We start from the raw sequence: 18,405 nt of genomic DNA, 5'->3' as shown, positions 1-18,405 counted from the left end.
ATTTCCATAATGAAGTTTCGGGTCAGCCCATAGACTAACAGAATTGAAATATTATCGATTAGGAGTTTTCAACTCTAATTTTTAAATTTAGCGGACTATTCGAGCTAATCCAATGAAATTCACCTTCTACAATACCATATTGTTGACTGCACTTTTCCTAATAAAATAAGCAAAAATCTCCAAATTATTTCTTGCCCCAGGATCTGCCAGCAGGTATCATGTTCATGTACATGACAATACTACTAGATATGTTACATTATTATATTGCCATTTGCCAATCATAGTATCCACCTATCATACACATACAAAATATTTACATCTACTAATTAATCTGGTCCGTCCAAACTGCTATAAAAGCAACACACAGCCTCCCTCCCTTAATACTCAAACACCTAAAAACCTCTCTTTCTCTCCAATCCTTCAACTCATCACGGGCTCTAAAACCACATCCAACCAAATGGCTTCCTCTCTCCCTCAAACTAAACACGAGGCGGACGACACAATCCCCGACGCCTGGGACTACAAGGGCCGCCCCGCCCTCCGCTCCTCCTCCGGCGGCTGGGTCACCGCGGCCATGATCCTAGCCGTCGAGGGCTGTGAGCGGCTAACGACGCTCGGAATCGCCGTTAACCTCCTCACCTACTTGACCCGCACCATGCATTTGGGCAATGCCACTTCCGCTAACACCGTTACTAACTTCCTCGGCACCTCCTTCATGCTCTGCTTGCTCGGTGGCTTCATCGCTGACACCTATTTAGGAAGGTATGTACAATTTTTTTAAATTAATCATTTTTTTTTGCATAATTTTAATTATTTTGTTTTTTTTTTGGCAGGTATTTGACCATTGGCATCTTTGCTGCTGTTCAAGCAACGGTAATAATTTTACTCCTTATGCATTTTTTTTGTTTATTACTGAAGTGTGATATCTTTGGCCTCGGGCATTAATAATCATACGTTAATTGTGATATCTTGTTTACTATTCGAGTCTGGTATTTTTGGCCTCGGGCATTAATCACACGTTAATTGTGATATCTTGTTGATTAGCGTGTTACAACTAACACAAACCAAACTTACGTGTGATATATAAAGACTCTAATTCGACATATGTGTGACAATTTCAAAATTATTGGGGTCATATTGTTTGACTAATTTGGTGAAAATTGACTGGATCCAGGGTGTGACGATCCTGACAATCTCCACCATAATCCCGAGCCTCCGGCCGCCGAAGTGCGAGGCCGGGAGCCGGTCATGCATCCCGGCGAGCGACAAGCAGATGCTGGTCCTCTACACGGCACTCTACCTGACCGCACTCGGCACAGGGGGTTTGAAGTCGAGCGTGTCCGGGTTCGGGTCGGACCAGTTCGACGAGTCCGACCCGAAGGAGAAGAAGCAGATGATAAAGTTTTTCAACTGGTTCTTTTTCTTCATCAGCATCGGGGCGCTCCTCGCGGTCACGGTGCTGGTCTACATCCAGGACCACCTCGGCCGCGAGTGGGGCTACGGGATCTGCGCCTGCGCGATCCTCGTCGGCCTCATCGTGTTCTTGTCCGGGACCAAACGGTACCGTTTCAAGAAGCTGGTGGGGAGCCCGCTCACGCAGATTGCGTCTGTGCTTGTGGCGGCGTGGAGGAAGAGGAACCTCCAGCCGCCGTCGGATCCGTCGCTTCTGTTTGACGTGGATGACGTGGCGGCGGAGGAGGGAGAGAGCAAGAAGAAGAAGAAGCAGAAGCTGCCGCACAGCAAGGAATTCCGGTGAGTTTTTTTTTTTTCATTTTTTATTTGATGCATATAACTGAATTAACTGCTTTGCTTGATTTATAGCTTTATTTTGTTTAATTATTTGGAGTGGGGTAAATCCAGAAATTGACAAAGAACATAACATGAAAAGTTAATACTTTGTTGGTAAAACACATTCTAAAAACATAAAAATATTTCTAGGATATATAGCATGTTGACCTTTGATTTATGTGATTAGAAATTTTGAAGTATAACAAGTTAACTGCAAACATTGAATAGCAATAATTAATATTTATGGACACGTACGATACTTTACGTTTATTTATGCATTGAATAATATCATAAACATGTGCATAGTTTATTACTTTAAAATTGAAAAATTTTCGTATTATTTTTTTTAAAATGGATAAGATACAAATTACTAAAACATCCAAAAAATATTTAAGTCGACCAAGACGGTGGAGATATTTGGAATTGAGTTGTGCATTATTTGAGCTACTAAATGATATGCATATGAGTGAGAGTCCGACAAATGTAATTATTTATGAGATGCCAACAAATAGTGTTTTAACCAATTTGATATATGCAAGTTGGATAATTTTCAATTTTAATTTTATGAACTAAAAATTTTGACTTTAAAAAAATTTAAAAGAAATCTTTATGTGCATTACACTCGGGCTTTGATGTAAAAGATATTGTTTTCTTTACTTGGAAGAGTGACATAGTACCATCTATATAATCAAATTACAAAAGATGCAGGAATTTTTTAAAGTTCCAATATGGATCTTCACCAATGAAGTATGTAATAATTATATGGTTTGAAAGGTTCAAGAAATTAAATTATTGAGTAGTAGTATATGCTATAACAAGTACTCCATATAAATTCAAATAATAGTCTTCGGTTAGTAAAACTGAGTCATATGCTTGTGTGCAGAATCCTCATAAATATATATTGCACACATTCATTCACAAATCGAACTGCCACAGATGAATCTTTCTGATGTCTCGAAAGGTCACTCCATGTGATTCCTTTGTGTGTTCCTCACATCTTGCTAACAACAGAATCTTTCAAATAGATCATATCAATACTTATTTTACACTATAATATATATGTACGTGCATGTGTGTGTGTGTGTTCACATCGAGATGCATGAATTTGAATACTATAGTACTAGTATTACTTTATTGCTAAATAATTGAGTTACATCGGTACCTATTTAGTCGGTCACACATTTTTCTTGGTGTCATGCATAGTATCAAGAAAAATGTAACTACATAGAAAATCCTATTTTGTTCCCCACATCAAACTATTTATACATGTCACGTGTAAATATATTTGATTTTATCAGAATCAATCAATCAATTAGCTTATCAATTAATTGACACTTGTTTCTTTTTTATTAAAGTTTTCTTGACAAGGCAGCTATCAAGGATCCTAATGTGCAAATGGATGTCTCCAACAAGTGGTGCATTTCGACATTAACAGATGTTGAAGAAGTGAAATTGGTAATTAGAATGCTCCCAACATGGGCCACAACGGTAATGTTTTGGACTGTTTATGCCCAAATGACAACTTTTTCCGTGTCACAAGCAACCACTATGGACCGTCGTATCGGGAAATCCTTCGAGATCCCGGCTGCCTCACTCACCGTCTTCTTTGTCGCCACCATCCTCTTGACCGTGCCAGTCTATGACCGGATAATCGCGCCAATTTGCAAGAAATTGCTCAAGAACCCTCAAGGCCTAAGTCCCCTTCAAAGGATAGGTGTGGGGCTATTTTTGTCAATATTTGCCATGGTGGCGGCCGCTTTGACCGAAATCAAGAGGCTTAGGTTTGTCCAGTCACACGGTCAGACGCCACATCATGTGCCATTGAGCGTCTTTTGGCTTGTCCCACAGTTCTTCCTAGTGGGGTCCGGGGAGGCGTTTACGTACATGGGGCAGCTTGATTTCTTCCTAAGAGAGTGTCCTAAGGGGATGAAGACTATCTCCACAGGGTTGTTCTTGAGCACTCTTTCACTAGGGTTCTTTGTGAGCTCAATCTTGGTGAGCATTGTGCACAAGGTGACTGGTGAGAAGAAACCATGGTTGGCTGATAATCTCAATCAAGGGAGGCTTTACAACTTCTATTGGCTATTGACAATCTTGAGCATTGTGAATATGGTTGTGTTTTTGGTTTGTTCAAGAAAGTATGTTTACAAGGAGAAGAGGCTTGCGGATGAGGGGATTGAGATGGAAGATAGTGAACCAAGTTGCCATTAATATGGATTTGTTTCTCTAGCCTTAAATATTTAATGGCTTTGTAAGTTGTTTTCATGTTTAAGATTGTGGAGAAAGCACATGATATATATATATAAAAGTATATATTTTATGTATGCAGCTTGTGGGGTAGGGCCATGATATAAGAAAAAAAAATCAGAAGTGATTTTTCTAATTTTGTTTTAATTAATAAATTCCCTTTCTTATTTAATTGTAATATACATAGCCTACAAAAATAATGGAATTTGTCTCATCAGCATTGGGCCATCTTGTACTTCTCTTTTAATGTCCATCTTTATGTGAATCATTGTTAGTATTAAATTATACTCTCTCGATCCATCCATCATAAAAAAAAAAGTCTCACTGCACAGGTTTCAAAAATATAACTAAAAAGAGTAAAAAATTCAAATAAAATGTGTTTTTATTTTTTATTTTAAGTTTATAGTTATAAATTATGAATCGGATAGATCAGTGAAATATAGGGCCATAACCAAAGTTATACTAATAAAGTAAAATAGGCATTTAATAATAAACCTCCTAAATTAAAATTACAATATGACGTACATTTAGTGACAAACACAGAATGTATAGACCAACATATGATCAAATGTGAGTAAAGGCCAAATGTGGTCCCTAACATATGACCGTTTTATCAATTTGGTCCTTAACATTATCATTTTGATTATTTGGTCCCTCACAAATAAACTCGGACCCGAATCGGTCCTCACCTAACAGAACAATAAAAAAATAGACGGTGATTGCAATTTGACTATATTAAATTACTAATGGTAATTAATTATACCTAATTATAATTCTTAATTCCTATTAAATTACAAATTATTCATTTCATTTTGCAACTGATACTATTTTGCTAATAGGAAAAGAATTATAATTAGGCATAATTAATTACCATTAGTAATTTAATATAGTCAAATTGCGGTCATCGTCTATTTTTTGACGGTTCTATTAAGTGAGGGCCGATTCGGATACGAGTTTATTTGTGAGGGACCAAATAATCAAAAAGATAATGTTAAAGACCAAATTGATAAAACGACCATATGTTAGGGACCATATTTGGTCTTTACTCCTAAATATATAATCTCTTCTGTCTTATAAAAGATGTCTCACTTTCTTTTTAAATTTAACCTATTAAAAATATCATATTTTCATTTTTGGAATATATTCACCCTCATATTAATATAAAAATAACTTCATATTTTTTCTTTTTCACTTAGCACACAAATAAAATCTACTAAATCTTGTGTCATCTCTGACTTTTTTTTGAGGACAGAGAGTACATAAAATAACCTGCCATGTTGGAGGTGACATCGTATTAACGAAGAGTAATATAAAATGGGATGAGGTAATGTCTCATAAGCCTCGTTAATTTGATTAAAGTAATGTTAATGTCATACAGCGATGTATTGATTCAATAAACTTGGTATTCATTTGATCATGTATTCGTGGAAATGATATCCATCAGTTGTATTTAGGGGTGGGTAGGTACGATATACCTTACCAAAACCACCATACCATATACCTTACCGTAAATATGGTATGCGAAAAAGTCATATCTTTACCTTATCAAAATTTTCGGTATACCGAACTTCGGAATACCTTATTTTCGGTATGACGAATTTTCATACCGATACCGTACCTCATTTACGGTATACCGTACCGAAGTTCGGTATACTTTACTTTTTCGGTATACCTGACTTTCAACATCAATTAAAATAGAAAATTAGAATATTATTTATTATTTATAATTTTAAAAATAAATTAAATATTATTTATTATTTATAATTTTAAAAATAAATTAAATATAATTTATTCATATTTATATTTCACAATAGATTTTATAATTTAAAAATATATAAAATATATTTTATATATAATTGTGTTTATATTTTTGTGGCATGTACCTTAGTTTACGGTATATACCTTAATTTATGGTATTTATCGAATTTCGGTATGCAGCGGTATACCGCGGTATTTGAAAATTCATACCGTTACCTTACCAGAATATTTTGGTAAGGTATCATACCGTACCGAAAGTCACGGTATACCGAAAATTTGATATTTTTGGTATTTTTTTCAGTACGATAAGGCCGGTATTTCGGTATTTTTTCCCAGCCCTAGTTGTATTCAATAACTACGAAAGTCAAAAAAGCATATAAATCTAATATATGTTGGTGACTTATTGACTTAAATTTTTGGCCTAAAGGTCTTTAGAATGGTGAGAATCATTAAACAAGAATATAAATCTAACGTCATTTTGGTTAATTAAATTACACGCTTGATTTTTCAAATATAATTTACGTGTTCGTGTGATTTATAATCTACGAATAAGATTTGCTCAGGGTGCGCTCTTCCATAGCAAGAGTCATGCACGTATATTCCCTCCGTCCGAGAATAAAGTACTTCCTTCGTTCCATATTAATAGAGAAGTTTCATTTTCTACACTCATTTTGAAAAAAAATAATTAAATAGTTAAAGCGAAAAAAAAGAGAAATAGTAACTTATTTCACTCATATTTATTATAAAATTAATATACTTAAAAATTGGGCTCACATTAAAATTTTCAATTTATACATTTCTTCTTTTAGTTTACATTTCTTCACATTTTTATAAAAATCTCGTGGTAATAAGAAAGAGGACGAATGAAGTATATGGCTTGAATACAACATTGAAATTATGAATACTAGTGGGGTGTCACTTGTCGTAGCCATCTTTTAATGTATTTTAGATCTGAAATGTGATCTATCTCATTCAACTATCATTATCATAATCGCAATTATAATGATCTTTTCCATCACGTCGGCATAGCTTAAGTATGACTTTAATTAATGTGATTGGGTACTTGAAAACACTTTTGGACAATGGGGATTTTGAAAGCACATACAAACCAAACAATATATCCTAAAAGTGAAAACGACTAAATTAGTTAATTAGGGGGTGTTAAATTGCGTGAAGTTTAAATAAACATGAAAGAATCCTAACATGCATGTGTTTCAATTTTCAATGATGTTTTTGTACCATACTCATTGATTATGCAAACATCAATAAATTTACTACAAACTGAAAGTTGAAGACATCATTAAATATTTAAAACACTTTGAATCTAATTTATAACAAAGCCAAATGTTCCAAATTTTATATACATATATGTTCATCGAACAAAATTAGGCAAGTAGTGTTGGAGTGGAAGCTTTTCAATCCGAAGCAAGTGGATTTTGTGGTCTTAATCAGAGAGGTAGTTTAAATTGTAACACCCACCACGAATTTATCTTTTCGTGACTCACTCTCATTATCATCAAAAATGTCATTAATAAAGCATGCATGTTTCTTATTTTTTGGAAGACCTGATAGACCTTAATAATTTAATAAGCAGAACTAATACAGTCCACTAATTTTATAGAAACCAAAAGAAGATTGCGTGAACTTTGCATGCATATATATAAAGTTAGTGCAACTAGATTCGTGAATGTGACAAGCCATGCTATGTTAGCCAGATTGCATATTAGCATTAATTTACTACTATCAAATTGTGAGTTCCCTGATTTCAATATTAGGATAGAGGAAAAAATCGAAAAGGAAAAAGCAAAAGTACTTATTTCCGAAGTGTCGTGTCCAAAAGAAAAAAGGGTCATTCCACTTAGCAAAGGGTCTTAATTAGGTTATCAAAAATCAACTTAATAACATATCATATGATCTACAATAACTTTTGTTTTTGTTTATATATATGTTGATTTTGTCAGTATTTCTATTCTGGCAAACTGCGACTATGTTGGTCGTCATTTCCACAACTCAAGCGTTTATACCGAAAATATAACCTTAATTAACATATTAGGCCTACACTGTAACATATTTCTTGTACACAATGATGAAATGAATAAAAATTCCGAAGAAAACTTATAATACTATATCAATTTGTGAGAAATTTGTACGTTGTGAAAATCGCATTTACTACATTTTCTTTTCATGCAAAATGTGAGAAAAACACAACTCGCTAATGCAGAAAATGCGCAGGGGATACGATTGCTTAAATATGCATTCATGTAAATTAAATTACTCCCTCCATCCCAGATAATTTTGTTTCATTTTTCATTTCAGTAAGTCTCATATAATTTGTCTCATTTCACTTTTACCATTTTTGGTAGTGAACCTCATATTCAACTGACTCATTCCTACTCACATTTTATTATAAAACTAATATATAAAAGTAGGACTCACATTTCACTAACCTTTTCAACTCATTTTTCATTATATTTCTTAAAACTCGTGCCCGGTCAAAGTGAGACGAATTATCTGGGACGGAGGGAGTATTATTCAGCATGCGTAAACTGCTACGTGTTATTTCTAAAACTATAAATAAATAAATAATTACTCTTTCCAATCCCCATTAAATATCCTATATATATTTGATTGGTGTTAGTTTTAATAAATTGTTTGACTTTGTTAATATAAGTGGGTAGAAAAAGTTAGTTGAATTGATTTTATTTTTATATATTAGTTTAATAATAAAATGTGAGTGATAATGGGTTAGTGGAATGTAGGGTCCACTATCAAATATACTAAAAGTGATATAAGATATTTATTGAGACCATCAAAATTAAATAAGGAAATACCATTTTTGATAGAGGACCTTATATTCCACTAACTCATTTCTACTCATATTTTATTATAAAACTAATACTTTAAAAGTAGGACTCACATCCCACCAACTTTTTCAACTCACTTTTTATTAGATTTCTTAAAACTCATGCCGGGTCAAAGTGTCCCGAATTATCTGGGACGGAGGGAGTATTTAATAAGGAAATAAGAAAAATGACATTCGGAAAATAAATTTTAGTAAATTCAAAAGGCCCATCTACGAAAATCCATTATTGAATTAAAGTCACGAGTTTTTTTTTTTTTTTTAATATAGTTATTATTAATTTTTTATTACTTTCGAAGCTTAAGTGCTAGGTTCAATTCCTTTCTGCAATGCAACAAGATTTTACATGAACCAAAATCTGAGATGTGAATACCACAATCAAAGTTCGATTCAATTTAATTTTGCCAAAGTTAACTGTGAAACATACAAGGTCAACAAATAAGTACATCTAATATCATAATTCATAATCAAATTTTAAAAAGAATATGCAATCCGTAGTTACTTAATTGGGCTAATTATTTCATTGATATTATTACACACGCCCAAGACCAGTCCATTTAAATGAAATCTAGAAAATGTTTGGTGTTGGGCCACAGATTAGGCTGCCATATAAAGTAATACGCCATATATGAAAATAGGTTAAAGTTCCGTGTGGTTTATTTGACCTATTTTTTTTTTCCTTTTTTCCACGATAATAAATTAATAATAGTGGTTGCAGAAATCTATTAAGCTTTATTTTCTTCTTTGGAATGCAAAACAGCACCCATTTCGAAAAGTATGCATATACATATCCCAAGATTTCAGCTTTAACTATGGGCTTTGGACTTCAATTTCAGGGAACATATACATATCCCACGATTGTGTCGAGGCCCACTTAGGAAATTAGTACTCTCTCCGTCCCAAGGAAGATGACCCATTCCTTGGATAACACAGGATTTTATGCAATTATATTTTGTATGTTAAGAGGAGAGAGTAATTAAAGTAAGAGAGAGGGAATAAAGTAGAGATAAATGTGTTTCTATTTTAAGTAATGGATCATCTTGGTTGGGACAAACGAAAAAGGAAAGTGGGTCATCTTCAATGGGACGGAGGGAGTACTTAATTGGTCAATTACTAGTCCCTCCGTCCCGCTTAAGATAACACGTTTTCCTTTTTAGTTTGTCCGAACTAAGATGACACATTTCCTTTTTTGGTAACTTTCTCTCCTCAATTAATACACTCAACCACTTTTTCTCACTCCTATTAAACTATCCATCTTCTTTTATCTCTCTACTTTAATACTTACACTCACATTCTCTTTCCAATTAAACACTTTAACCAATAACTCCTAAAACCCTGTGCCGGCTATGTGTCATCTTAGCCGGGACGAAAGGAGTATATAATACTATCTTGATTATATTATATAAATAACAATTAAGCATGCTAATATAAAAAAAAAGTGATGTATGATTCAGGGCAGAGATGTCAAAGTTCACCCTCACGCGATACCCTCACGCGATAGATGGGTTCAAGTAACGCCTTGATACCCGGCCAGGTCCCTCCATCTGGCCCCTCTGGCTTCTCATATTGGATTGATCCTTTTGCCTATGTTTTCGAGAGTGATCTTAAGAGTGTATAATAGTTTGCATATGGCCGGTGGCACAACCACAAAAAGTTGTCAAGAGTTATAAAACTTGTCCAGTTCAATAGTGAATTTGTCTACAATAACAAAATGCTGTCCACAGTCATAAAAATTTGTCCAATCCAATAGGGAAGTTGTGTATAGTCACAAATCATATTATTTTACCAATTATTGGTATATTTTTGTTCAATTCAAATAAAAATTATCAGACAATAATAATTAGAAAAAACACATAATTTAATTTTTTAAAAAACACATAACTATCTCCACCTTGCATATTGAGACAAAAAAAATATAGAGAGTGGAAAAAGGGTGTAGATGTATGTGAATGAGAGTGAATATGGAGTGTATTTATAAATAAAAAATTAAAAAAAAAAAAAAGCCATCAGATATGTCACGGCTCGCCGGGCACAGCTATAAGCAGGGACGGATGTACATGCATCCTACAAGGGGCAAATGCCCCACCTCAAAAAAATCCATTAGTGCTATTTTGATCATTATTTTAAAAAATTTTTGAAATACCATTATAAATGCCCCTTCTAAAATCCTTAAAATGTCTTTGTATGGAATTTTGCCCCACTTACACAGAATTTCTGGCTCCGTCCCTGGCTATAAGCCGCCGCGGGCAGCGCCCACGGCCCGGTCACACCAATCCGTCCCCGCCACCTACTAGTCGCACCCGCATCTCCCCCCAAGCCGCGGCTGGACGTGTCCAGCACTATACGGAGCCGCGTCGCCACCGAGGAGACGGCAGCCACTGGGGCTCTCTTTAGTGGACATCCTTAGAGCATCTCCAATGTCGGCTAGCCAACCGGCTAGCCGATTCGCATAGCTAGCCGGTCGGCTAGCCGAACCATTGGAGTAGGCCAGCGGGAAATCGGCCAAATTTTCGGCGTGGGCTGGCCGATTGCGTGTCGCTGGCCGATGCGCTGGCCGCCATTGTGGCGTGTCGATCGACCAACGCCGAATTTTCAATTTTTTTTTTGAAAAGCTATATAAACGCGATTTTGGTTTCATTTTCATTTGCACCACTTGTTTTAACGAGTTTTCTCTCTCTCTAAATTTCTGTACAAGAGCATCATCGAGCGATGGATCACAACAACGAGCCCAATCCAGCGACGAGTGGATCTCAGACTCCCACGGGTACCGTGGGATCTGGATGGGGCCAGATGGACGGGCAGATGGGCCCAGGGTTTAACGTCCCTTGGAATCAGCTGATGGGGATGATGGCCGGAGGGCAGAGGGGTGGGAACTAGGGGGGATGCTGTGGGGTATGCCGGGCGGCGGACAGGCCAGCGGCGGGCAGGGGTGGGGAGGTATGCCCCAGATGCAGCAGCAGATGATGGGTATGCATCCCGGGATGCAGGGGTCACCGGGGGGGGGGGGGAGACACGGTCTATCGTCCCTCTCTGGATTTTTTGACGGCTTCGTCTCACACGTCGACCCCAGTGGAGACGCAGTTCACTGGCGATGACCTTTTGTCATTGCATGACTTGGGGATCGATCTCGGCGATCCAGACACTCCCGTTCCAGCGGGGCGGGCCGCGGCGAAGAAGATGAAGACGAAGGGAAGGCCAAGGCGGTCGGCGAGTCGTCGCAGCCCGTTGTTGACGACACCCCGGCCGGAGGAAGTGGACGGAGGATGAGTACGCCGGGGTGGTCAGGGGGTGGTTGGAGGTGTGCGACGATCCGCTGGTTGCGAACAACCAGCGGGTCGTCAACATGTGGGCGAAGATTAGAGCTGCCTACAGGAGGCACTGCCCGCACGGGAAGGACTTCAGCGGGGAGGAGGTCCGAAGGGGTGGGAGCGCATCAGGGCCGCGGTCGGCCGTTTTTCGGCGTTGTACGCCAACGCCCTCCGTCAGCTCACTAGTGGGCAGAATGAGGAGGACGCCCGGAGGATAGCCGTGAGTCAGTTCCCCTTGGCGGGGAAGTACAAGGAGTTCCACTTCTGGGAGTGCTATGTGTTGTTGAAGGACTCCGAGAAGTTCCGTGCGGGGTGCGACGCTGGGTGGCCGAAGAAGTAGAGGTTGAACTATACCGGCGACTACAGCGGCAGCAGCGGCGGATCCCATGACCTCCCCCCGGATGCTGAGGAGTTTCCATCCCTCCTACATTTGCTGGCCACCCTCGCCCGGTTGGACAAAAGCGGGCGCAACGGGCTGCGAGGGGAGGATCCCCCCTATCACCCCATGAGGTCCATTCCGCCGCCCTCCCATTCGCCCCACTCAAGTACACTCTCTATTCGCGTAACAAAACGCGGGAGCAGATGTACAAGGTCTTCCAAGATTGGAAGACCGCCACTGACCCCACGGAGAAGATGTTTCTTCACTCGATGCTCAAGAGCATGCGGGTTGATTTGGATACTGCGAGGGCACAGATGGGGGGTTCCGACGTGGGCTCAGATACCCCGGGTGGCGGCAGCGGCGGTGGCGACGGCGAGGACGGCGGCAGCAGCGGTGGCGACGGCGACAAGGAGTAGAGAGTGGCGGGGCTCGTGTGTGGAAGCCCTTTTTTTAAAAAAAAATCATGTAATTTTTTTTTAAATCTTTGTAATTTTTTTGAATGAAATGAATTAATTTTCCCGTATCTGTGTCGTAAATTTAATCCGTAATTTAATCGTAATTTTAATTTCATAAATATAGTATTTTTTGAATTTTTTTTATTGCGGCTGGCCTATGGCTGGCCTAAATCTGATGTGACATGTGGATTTTTAGTGCTGCTGACGTGACAGGGAGAGAGAGTGACTGGTCTATGACTGGCCTATTTGCATTGGAGATGCTCTTATGGCTCGCTCCTCCATGACTTTGGACTCCTCCACTTAGAATTAAATTTTGGATGAGTGTACTTAATGCTCTCATCCCAAAAAGAAATAGTTCTATTTTTAAAAATATGTCAATTTAATATGAGATATTAAAAAAAGAAAAATGGTTTATTTAAAGTAAAATGAGGAAGTACTAAGTTCCACTAAATATGAAATACTCTCTCCGTCCCAAGATAAGTGACTCATTCTTTTTTGGGATGTTCCAAGATAAGTGACTCATTTCTTTTTTTGGTACCTTCTTTCTTACTTTTTCTCTCTACTTTATTAAACTCTCTTACTTTATTCACTTTCCACTCTACTAATAAAATCCTCATTTCCTTAAAATCTCGTGCCGAAAAGTTTGTGGTCACTTATCTTGGAACAGAGGGAGTATTTATTTTTGACACATGATATTATATAATGTTGATTTTTTAGATAAATGGAGAAAATAAAGTAAAATAAAATGAATAAAATAAAAATGATGTTATTTCCAGAAAATATGTTACTTTTGGTATAAAAAAAAAAAGTTTAATTTCTAAGGACAGTGAAAGAGAAAGAACCAACTATTGTATATTGAATTTCATTCAAATAATGTTTTGCTTCTCAAACAATTAAATCGAAGAAAATAAAACCGAATATCACCATTACTCTCACGTAGTCAGTCCATGATCGAAATGGTAAATATTTTTTAATAAAGTGCATAAGTATCACGGAGTACATAAATCTTGAATTAGTAATTTTTATTTTTTCTGTGGAAAATTTCAAACCATGAAATTGCGTTTGGATTCATCTAATATAACATTTAAAAGACTACTAGTAAATGATGACGATTTTTTTGAAGAAACAATGTCTATATATTCCTATAATTTGTTGTTTTCTTTTTTCAAATTAAGATGTTTGTCTCTACAATTGTTGCTCTGGTGCTCGGATTCATTGCCCATCTCTACGTTTCTCTGGTGGCAAAGCCTACTAAGATACAAAAAGTGTTGAAGAAACAAAGAATCAACGGCCCTCCACCAAAAATCCTCCTCGGCAACATCCTCGAGATCAAGAAATCCAGGGCCGCCGCCGCCAATGCTGCAACTGAGTCTGGGGCGCCAGCCCTCCACAACGCCGCCTCCGTATTCCCATTTTTGGAGCTATGGAGGAAGCAATACAGTATGAATATGAATTAGGATCATGTCATTCTACAAGGAGCTTTTTTAGTATTCATGCATGCAAATTTAACCATTTTTTTTCTTTTAGGTAAAATGTTCATGTTTTCTCTGGGAAGTATGCAAGTGCTATACGTGAGCGATCCGAATGTGGTGAAGGAGATCACGACAACGACGTCGCAGGACTTCGGAAAACCAACTTACCAGCAAAAAACATTTGGCCCTCTTCTTGGGCAGGGCATCTTGTCATCCAACGGTGCGATTTGGGCACGACAAAGAAAGATCATGGCTCCCGAGTTGTTCATGGACAAAGTTAGAGTAAGTAAAATAGAGAAAACACCCACTTTCCTTAGTCAATTTGTTACACTCAACTACTATGGGATTTATGGACGTTAACTATTATTAAAATTACTACTAGATCATAATTTAGAATGGATAGAGTTTTTGTATTTATTTATTTTTGGTCAAGAAAATACTAGTAGTACTAAGTCAGGGATGGTGATGCAGGGGATGATGAGCATAATCACTGAATCGGCTACCATAGTAGTGAATACATGGAAGCAAGAAATCGAAGCCAACAACGGTGGAGTTCTTGACATCGCTGTCGACAGTTACATGAAGAGATTTTCGGGGGATATTATTTCTAGAGCTTGTTTTGGGAGTAATTATAGTAAAGGGCATGATATTTAATTTTCTTGAAGCTTGGGGCTCTCCAAAAACTCGTGTCCAAGAAATTAACCTCTGCCGGCCTTCCCGGCTTAAGGTATGATTGATGATTATAATGACTAATTATGGAGCAAGCAGAAAATAATATTTCTTGTGTGTATGTATAGTCATCTTCCAACAAAGAGTAATAGGGAGATATGGAGTTTGGAGAAGGAAATCCGGACATCAATACTGAAGGTAGTAAAGGAGAGAGAAGAGACTGGATACGAGAAGGATTTGCTGCAAACTCTTGTAGAAGGAGCAAAGGGGACTTATTCAACATCGTCTGCGATGGATCAGTTCATCGTTGATAACTGCAGAAACATATACTTTGCTGGCTTCGAGACATCTGCCGTTTCAGCTTCTTGGTGTTTAATGTTGTTAGCCTCGAACCCCAAGTGGCAAACGCGCATTCGGGAAGAAGTGGAGCAAGTGTGTCGGGGGCAAGCCCCCGACATAGACATGCTTCGTATGATGAATCAGGTTAGATACATGATACTAGCATATATATAAACTAATTAGATTCTAGTTTGATATTTATATTTTTTATGTTTGCAGCTACATATGGTGATTCAAGAGACAATGAGGTTGTATCCGTCGGCGCCAACTCTAGGTAGGGAGCTGGCGAAAGACATGAAGATAGGGAGCGTGCACGTGCCTAAGGGCGTGAACGTGTGGACCATGGTGACCACGTTGCATACGGACCCTGACATATGGGGTCCGGATGCGCTGCAATTCAAGCCAGAGAGGTTCCAAAACGGAATCTCGGGTGCTAGCAAGAACCCGAGTTGCTACATGCCTTTCGGGTTTGGACAGCGCGTGTGCATCGGGCAATATCTGGCCATGGTGGAGCTTAAGTGCCTCATGGCTCTCATCATCTCCAACTTCTCATTCACCTTGTCTCCAAAATATGTCCATAAGCCAGAGATGACCATGATGATAGAGCCTAAGCATGGAGTTCACATTTTAATTAACAAGTTATAAATTAAATCAGTACAAGTTGCATTTTTGTATTGGTTATTCTTTCGAATAAGTTCGTGTGACATTATAAGCATTCTTTTTATTCTGTAATGATAGAAGACGGCTGCCAACTCGAAAGGCTATGTCATCTTAGTTAATCAAGTTAAGCAATTCAAAATTTCTTGTTGTCTCTTGTATTTGAATCTGAATCATCCTAGTATCCCTCTTGTTGTCTCTTGTATTTGAATCTGAATCATCCTAGTATCCCTATTAATGCATAACACGAACAAACTAGACATTAAGGGCCTGTTTTGTAGCCTTGACAGGATTATGTGGGATAGGACTTTAGTGTGGATTATATAAGTGGATTTGTCATGATTATTTAAAATTTAGTCTAGTGTTTTTTAAGTGGGATTCGTATCATGTTAATCCAGTCATTTGTTTTGTGTATATGATTGAAAGTGGACTAAAATTTGACTAGACAAGGTTGCCCCCAATTTTTTTTTTTCACATTTTCACCGTATTCTTCTTCCCCCAAATTTTATTTGGCATTCCCACCATAAATTTCTTTTCTTCCCCCCAAATTTTATTTCACGTCCCGCCTCATCCTTCTTTTCTCCCTCTCTTTTTTTTGCTGAATACCTAGCCACTGCATTCTTTATATACCCAATTCGAGCTCCATATTATCACACTCATCTTGATCATATCTGCAATTGCCAAGGTAACTAGCATCTAAATTATTATTTTGAGTTTGAAGAAGGTGGTTCTAATTGTTTGTGTCCTTGCATTCTTGACGTAGCTCGAAGATGGCTCATTCTCTCAGATCAAATGTTGGTCAGCCACTGGGGAACGGACGCCCACCACTGGGATACAGACGCCCACCACTGGGGAACGGACGAGCAGGTGTCTACAATTTCCTAGCTTTTCTATCACCATGTGTTGTCTAGTTCGATGTTACCTTTTTTTTTCTATCAGAACCTCCTTTATAGATTTCTAACATTGCAGGAGAAACTCATGGTCAAACACGGAGGCAATCGAAGGCTGATCGGAGTCGTCGAACATGGAATGAAAGAGAGGAGGTGTTTCTCCTAGGTACGTTGAAAGATCTTATTGCTCGCGGATGGAAGGCTGATAATGGATTTCGGGGCGGTTACCATCAAAAAATTGAAGCCGAAATGCGCCGAGAATTTCCAGGTACTGATATAAAGGCTAACCCTCACATCCAGTCTAAAATTCACACTTGGAAGAAGAGCTATGGCTCCCTATCACAAATTCTTTCTGCAAGTGGTGTTGGCTTCAATCTGAATGGGGACTACAAGATCGATGTGGATGACCAACAATGGGACCAAATTGCAAAGGTATCTCTTGAGGATTTGGAATCCATTTTGTATGTGTTACTTTGTATAATGGATAATTGAGTGAAGTCTGACTCTTATGACTTGTGTAATCTGATTGATGACAGTATATTTTCCTAATGTGCAGTCTGATCCCAGTTTGCGTGGCCTTCGATACAAAAGTTGGCCCTATTACGAAGACTGGAAGGTTGTCTTTGGAAAAGACCGCGCAACTGGTTTAGGCGCTGAAGATATGGTAGATGCAGCTAATGAAATGGGTTCGCAATCAAGGCCAAACACTGCAGAAGCCTACGAGAACAACTACGACTTTGATGAGTACTTCGAACAAGAAGGAAATCCAGATGTTGTGCCGCATGAAGAGCCTACTGATAGTGTTCAATCCTCTAGTGCTGGAGTGGCTGGGAAGAAGCGAAAAGGTCGAGATGCTTTGGATGGCCTTGTTGAAGTTATCGGGAAAATGCATGAAGACACTAATGCAAGGCTGCAATATCTAGCTACTCGAATTGGATATGAATTCGATTTGACTAAGGCCCGCAAAGAAGTTTTCGAGCTTGTAGGGGTCATACCTGGCCTAAGCTTGGAACAAGCCTTGGATGGCTCTGAGTTTATCCTTGCAAAGGTTGAGAGGCTCGACTTTTTCATGAGTTTGCCGGAAGGGGCACGACAAGTCTATGTGTATCGAGCCTTGGAGAAACAGAATGTCATGTGATGGGGTTGGGACTAGAATGATGCTTTTGAAAGCTTTTATGTAGAAGTAGTAGTTAAATGTGCAAGGGAATTTGTAATTCATGATCAAATTATGTAGTTGGCCATCCTTTTTGGTGTGATGGATGCCGCTACTCCCCATAGTGTAGGGGAATTTGTCATTCATGATCAAATTATGTAGTAGGCCATCCTTTTTGGTGTGATGGATGCCACTACTCCCCATCTTTTGATCTACTGATGTATATTTTGGTAGACTTAAATGGCATCATTATCCATATGAGTCACTAATGTAAATTATTTGGTGTGCATTGATTGTCTAAAGTAGATATCTGTACAAGATTAAATGAACTAAATTATAATTAAAACACTCTCTTTCACCAAACAAGAAAATAGCTTATTCACTGCACTACAAACCATCAATCAAATTTTTTTTAAACGTTCTTAGTTAA

General features: G+C 38.1%; 2 protein-coding genes and 1 pseudogene across 2 annotated transcripts; all 3 read left to right on the top strand.

Moving 5' to 3' along the window:
- Positions 1–378: 378 nt before the first annotated feature.
- Positions 379–4,112, top strand: LOC125197837 (protein NRT1/ PTR FAMILY 6.3-like). The gene is made up of 4 exons (XM_048096353.2): positions 379–762; positions 834–873; positions 1,175–1,752; positions 3,144–4,112. Exons 1-4 carry the CDS (start codon positions 458–460, stop codon positions 3,997–3,999), a joined length of 1,779 nt encoding a protein of 592 aa, XP_047952310.1. The 5' UTR covers positions 379–457; the 3' UTR covers positions 4,000–4,112.
- A 9,858-nt stretch (positions 4,113–13,970) lies between these two features.
- On the top strand, positions 13,971–15,920 carry LOC125197836 (cytochrome P450 714C2-like; annotated as a pseudogene).
- Positions 15,921–17,465: 1,545 nt separating this feature from the next.
- LOC148927112 (uncharacterized) lies at positions 17,466–18,250 on the top strand. Its single transcript, XM_089057738.1, has one exon. The coding sequence runs from the start codon at positions 17,484–17,486 to the stop codon at positions 17,958–17,960; it is 477 nt and encodes a 158-aa protein (XP_088913864.1). The 5' UTR covers positions 17,466–17,483; the 3' UTR covers positions 17,961–18,250.
- The last annotated feature ends 155 nt before the right edge of the window (positions 18,251–18,405 follow it).

Source organism: Salvia hispanica, chromosome 4 (assembly GCF_029641045.1).
Source record: "Salvia hispanica isolate PSC_SH4W2 chromosome 4, Shi_PSC_v1, whole genome shotgun sequence".
NCBI lineage: Eukaryota > Viridiplantae > Streptophyta > Magnoliopsida > Lamiales > Lamiaceae > Salvia > Salvia hispanica.
The sequence above is the reverse complement of the archived record's forward strand: the minus strand, read 5'-3'. Positions and strand labels throughout refer to the sequence as shown.

Bases quoted from the DNA above. Each gene is read 5' to 3' on its own strand.
- LOC125197837 (XM_048096353.2), top strand. From the start codon at position 458: ATGGCTTCCTCTCTCCCTCAAACTAAACACGAGGCGGACGACACAATC. The intron at 763-833 runs GTATGTACAATT...TTTTTTTGGCAG, and splicing joins GCTGACACCTATTTAGGAAG to GTATTTGACCATTGGCATCT. The intron at 874-1,174 runs GTAATAATTTTA...GACTGGATCCAG, and splicing joins TTGCTGCTGTTCAAGCAACG to GGTGTGACGATCCTGACAAT.
- LOC148927112 (XM_089057738.1), top strand. From the start codon at position 17,484: ATGGTAGATGCAGCTAATGAAATGGGTTCGCAATCAAGGCCAAACACT.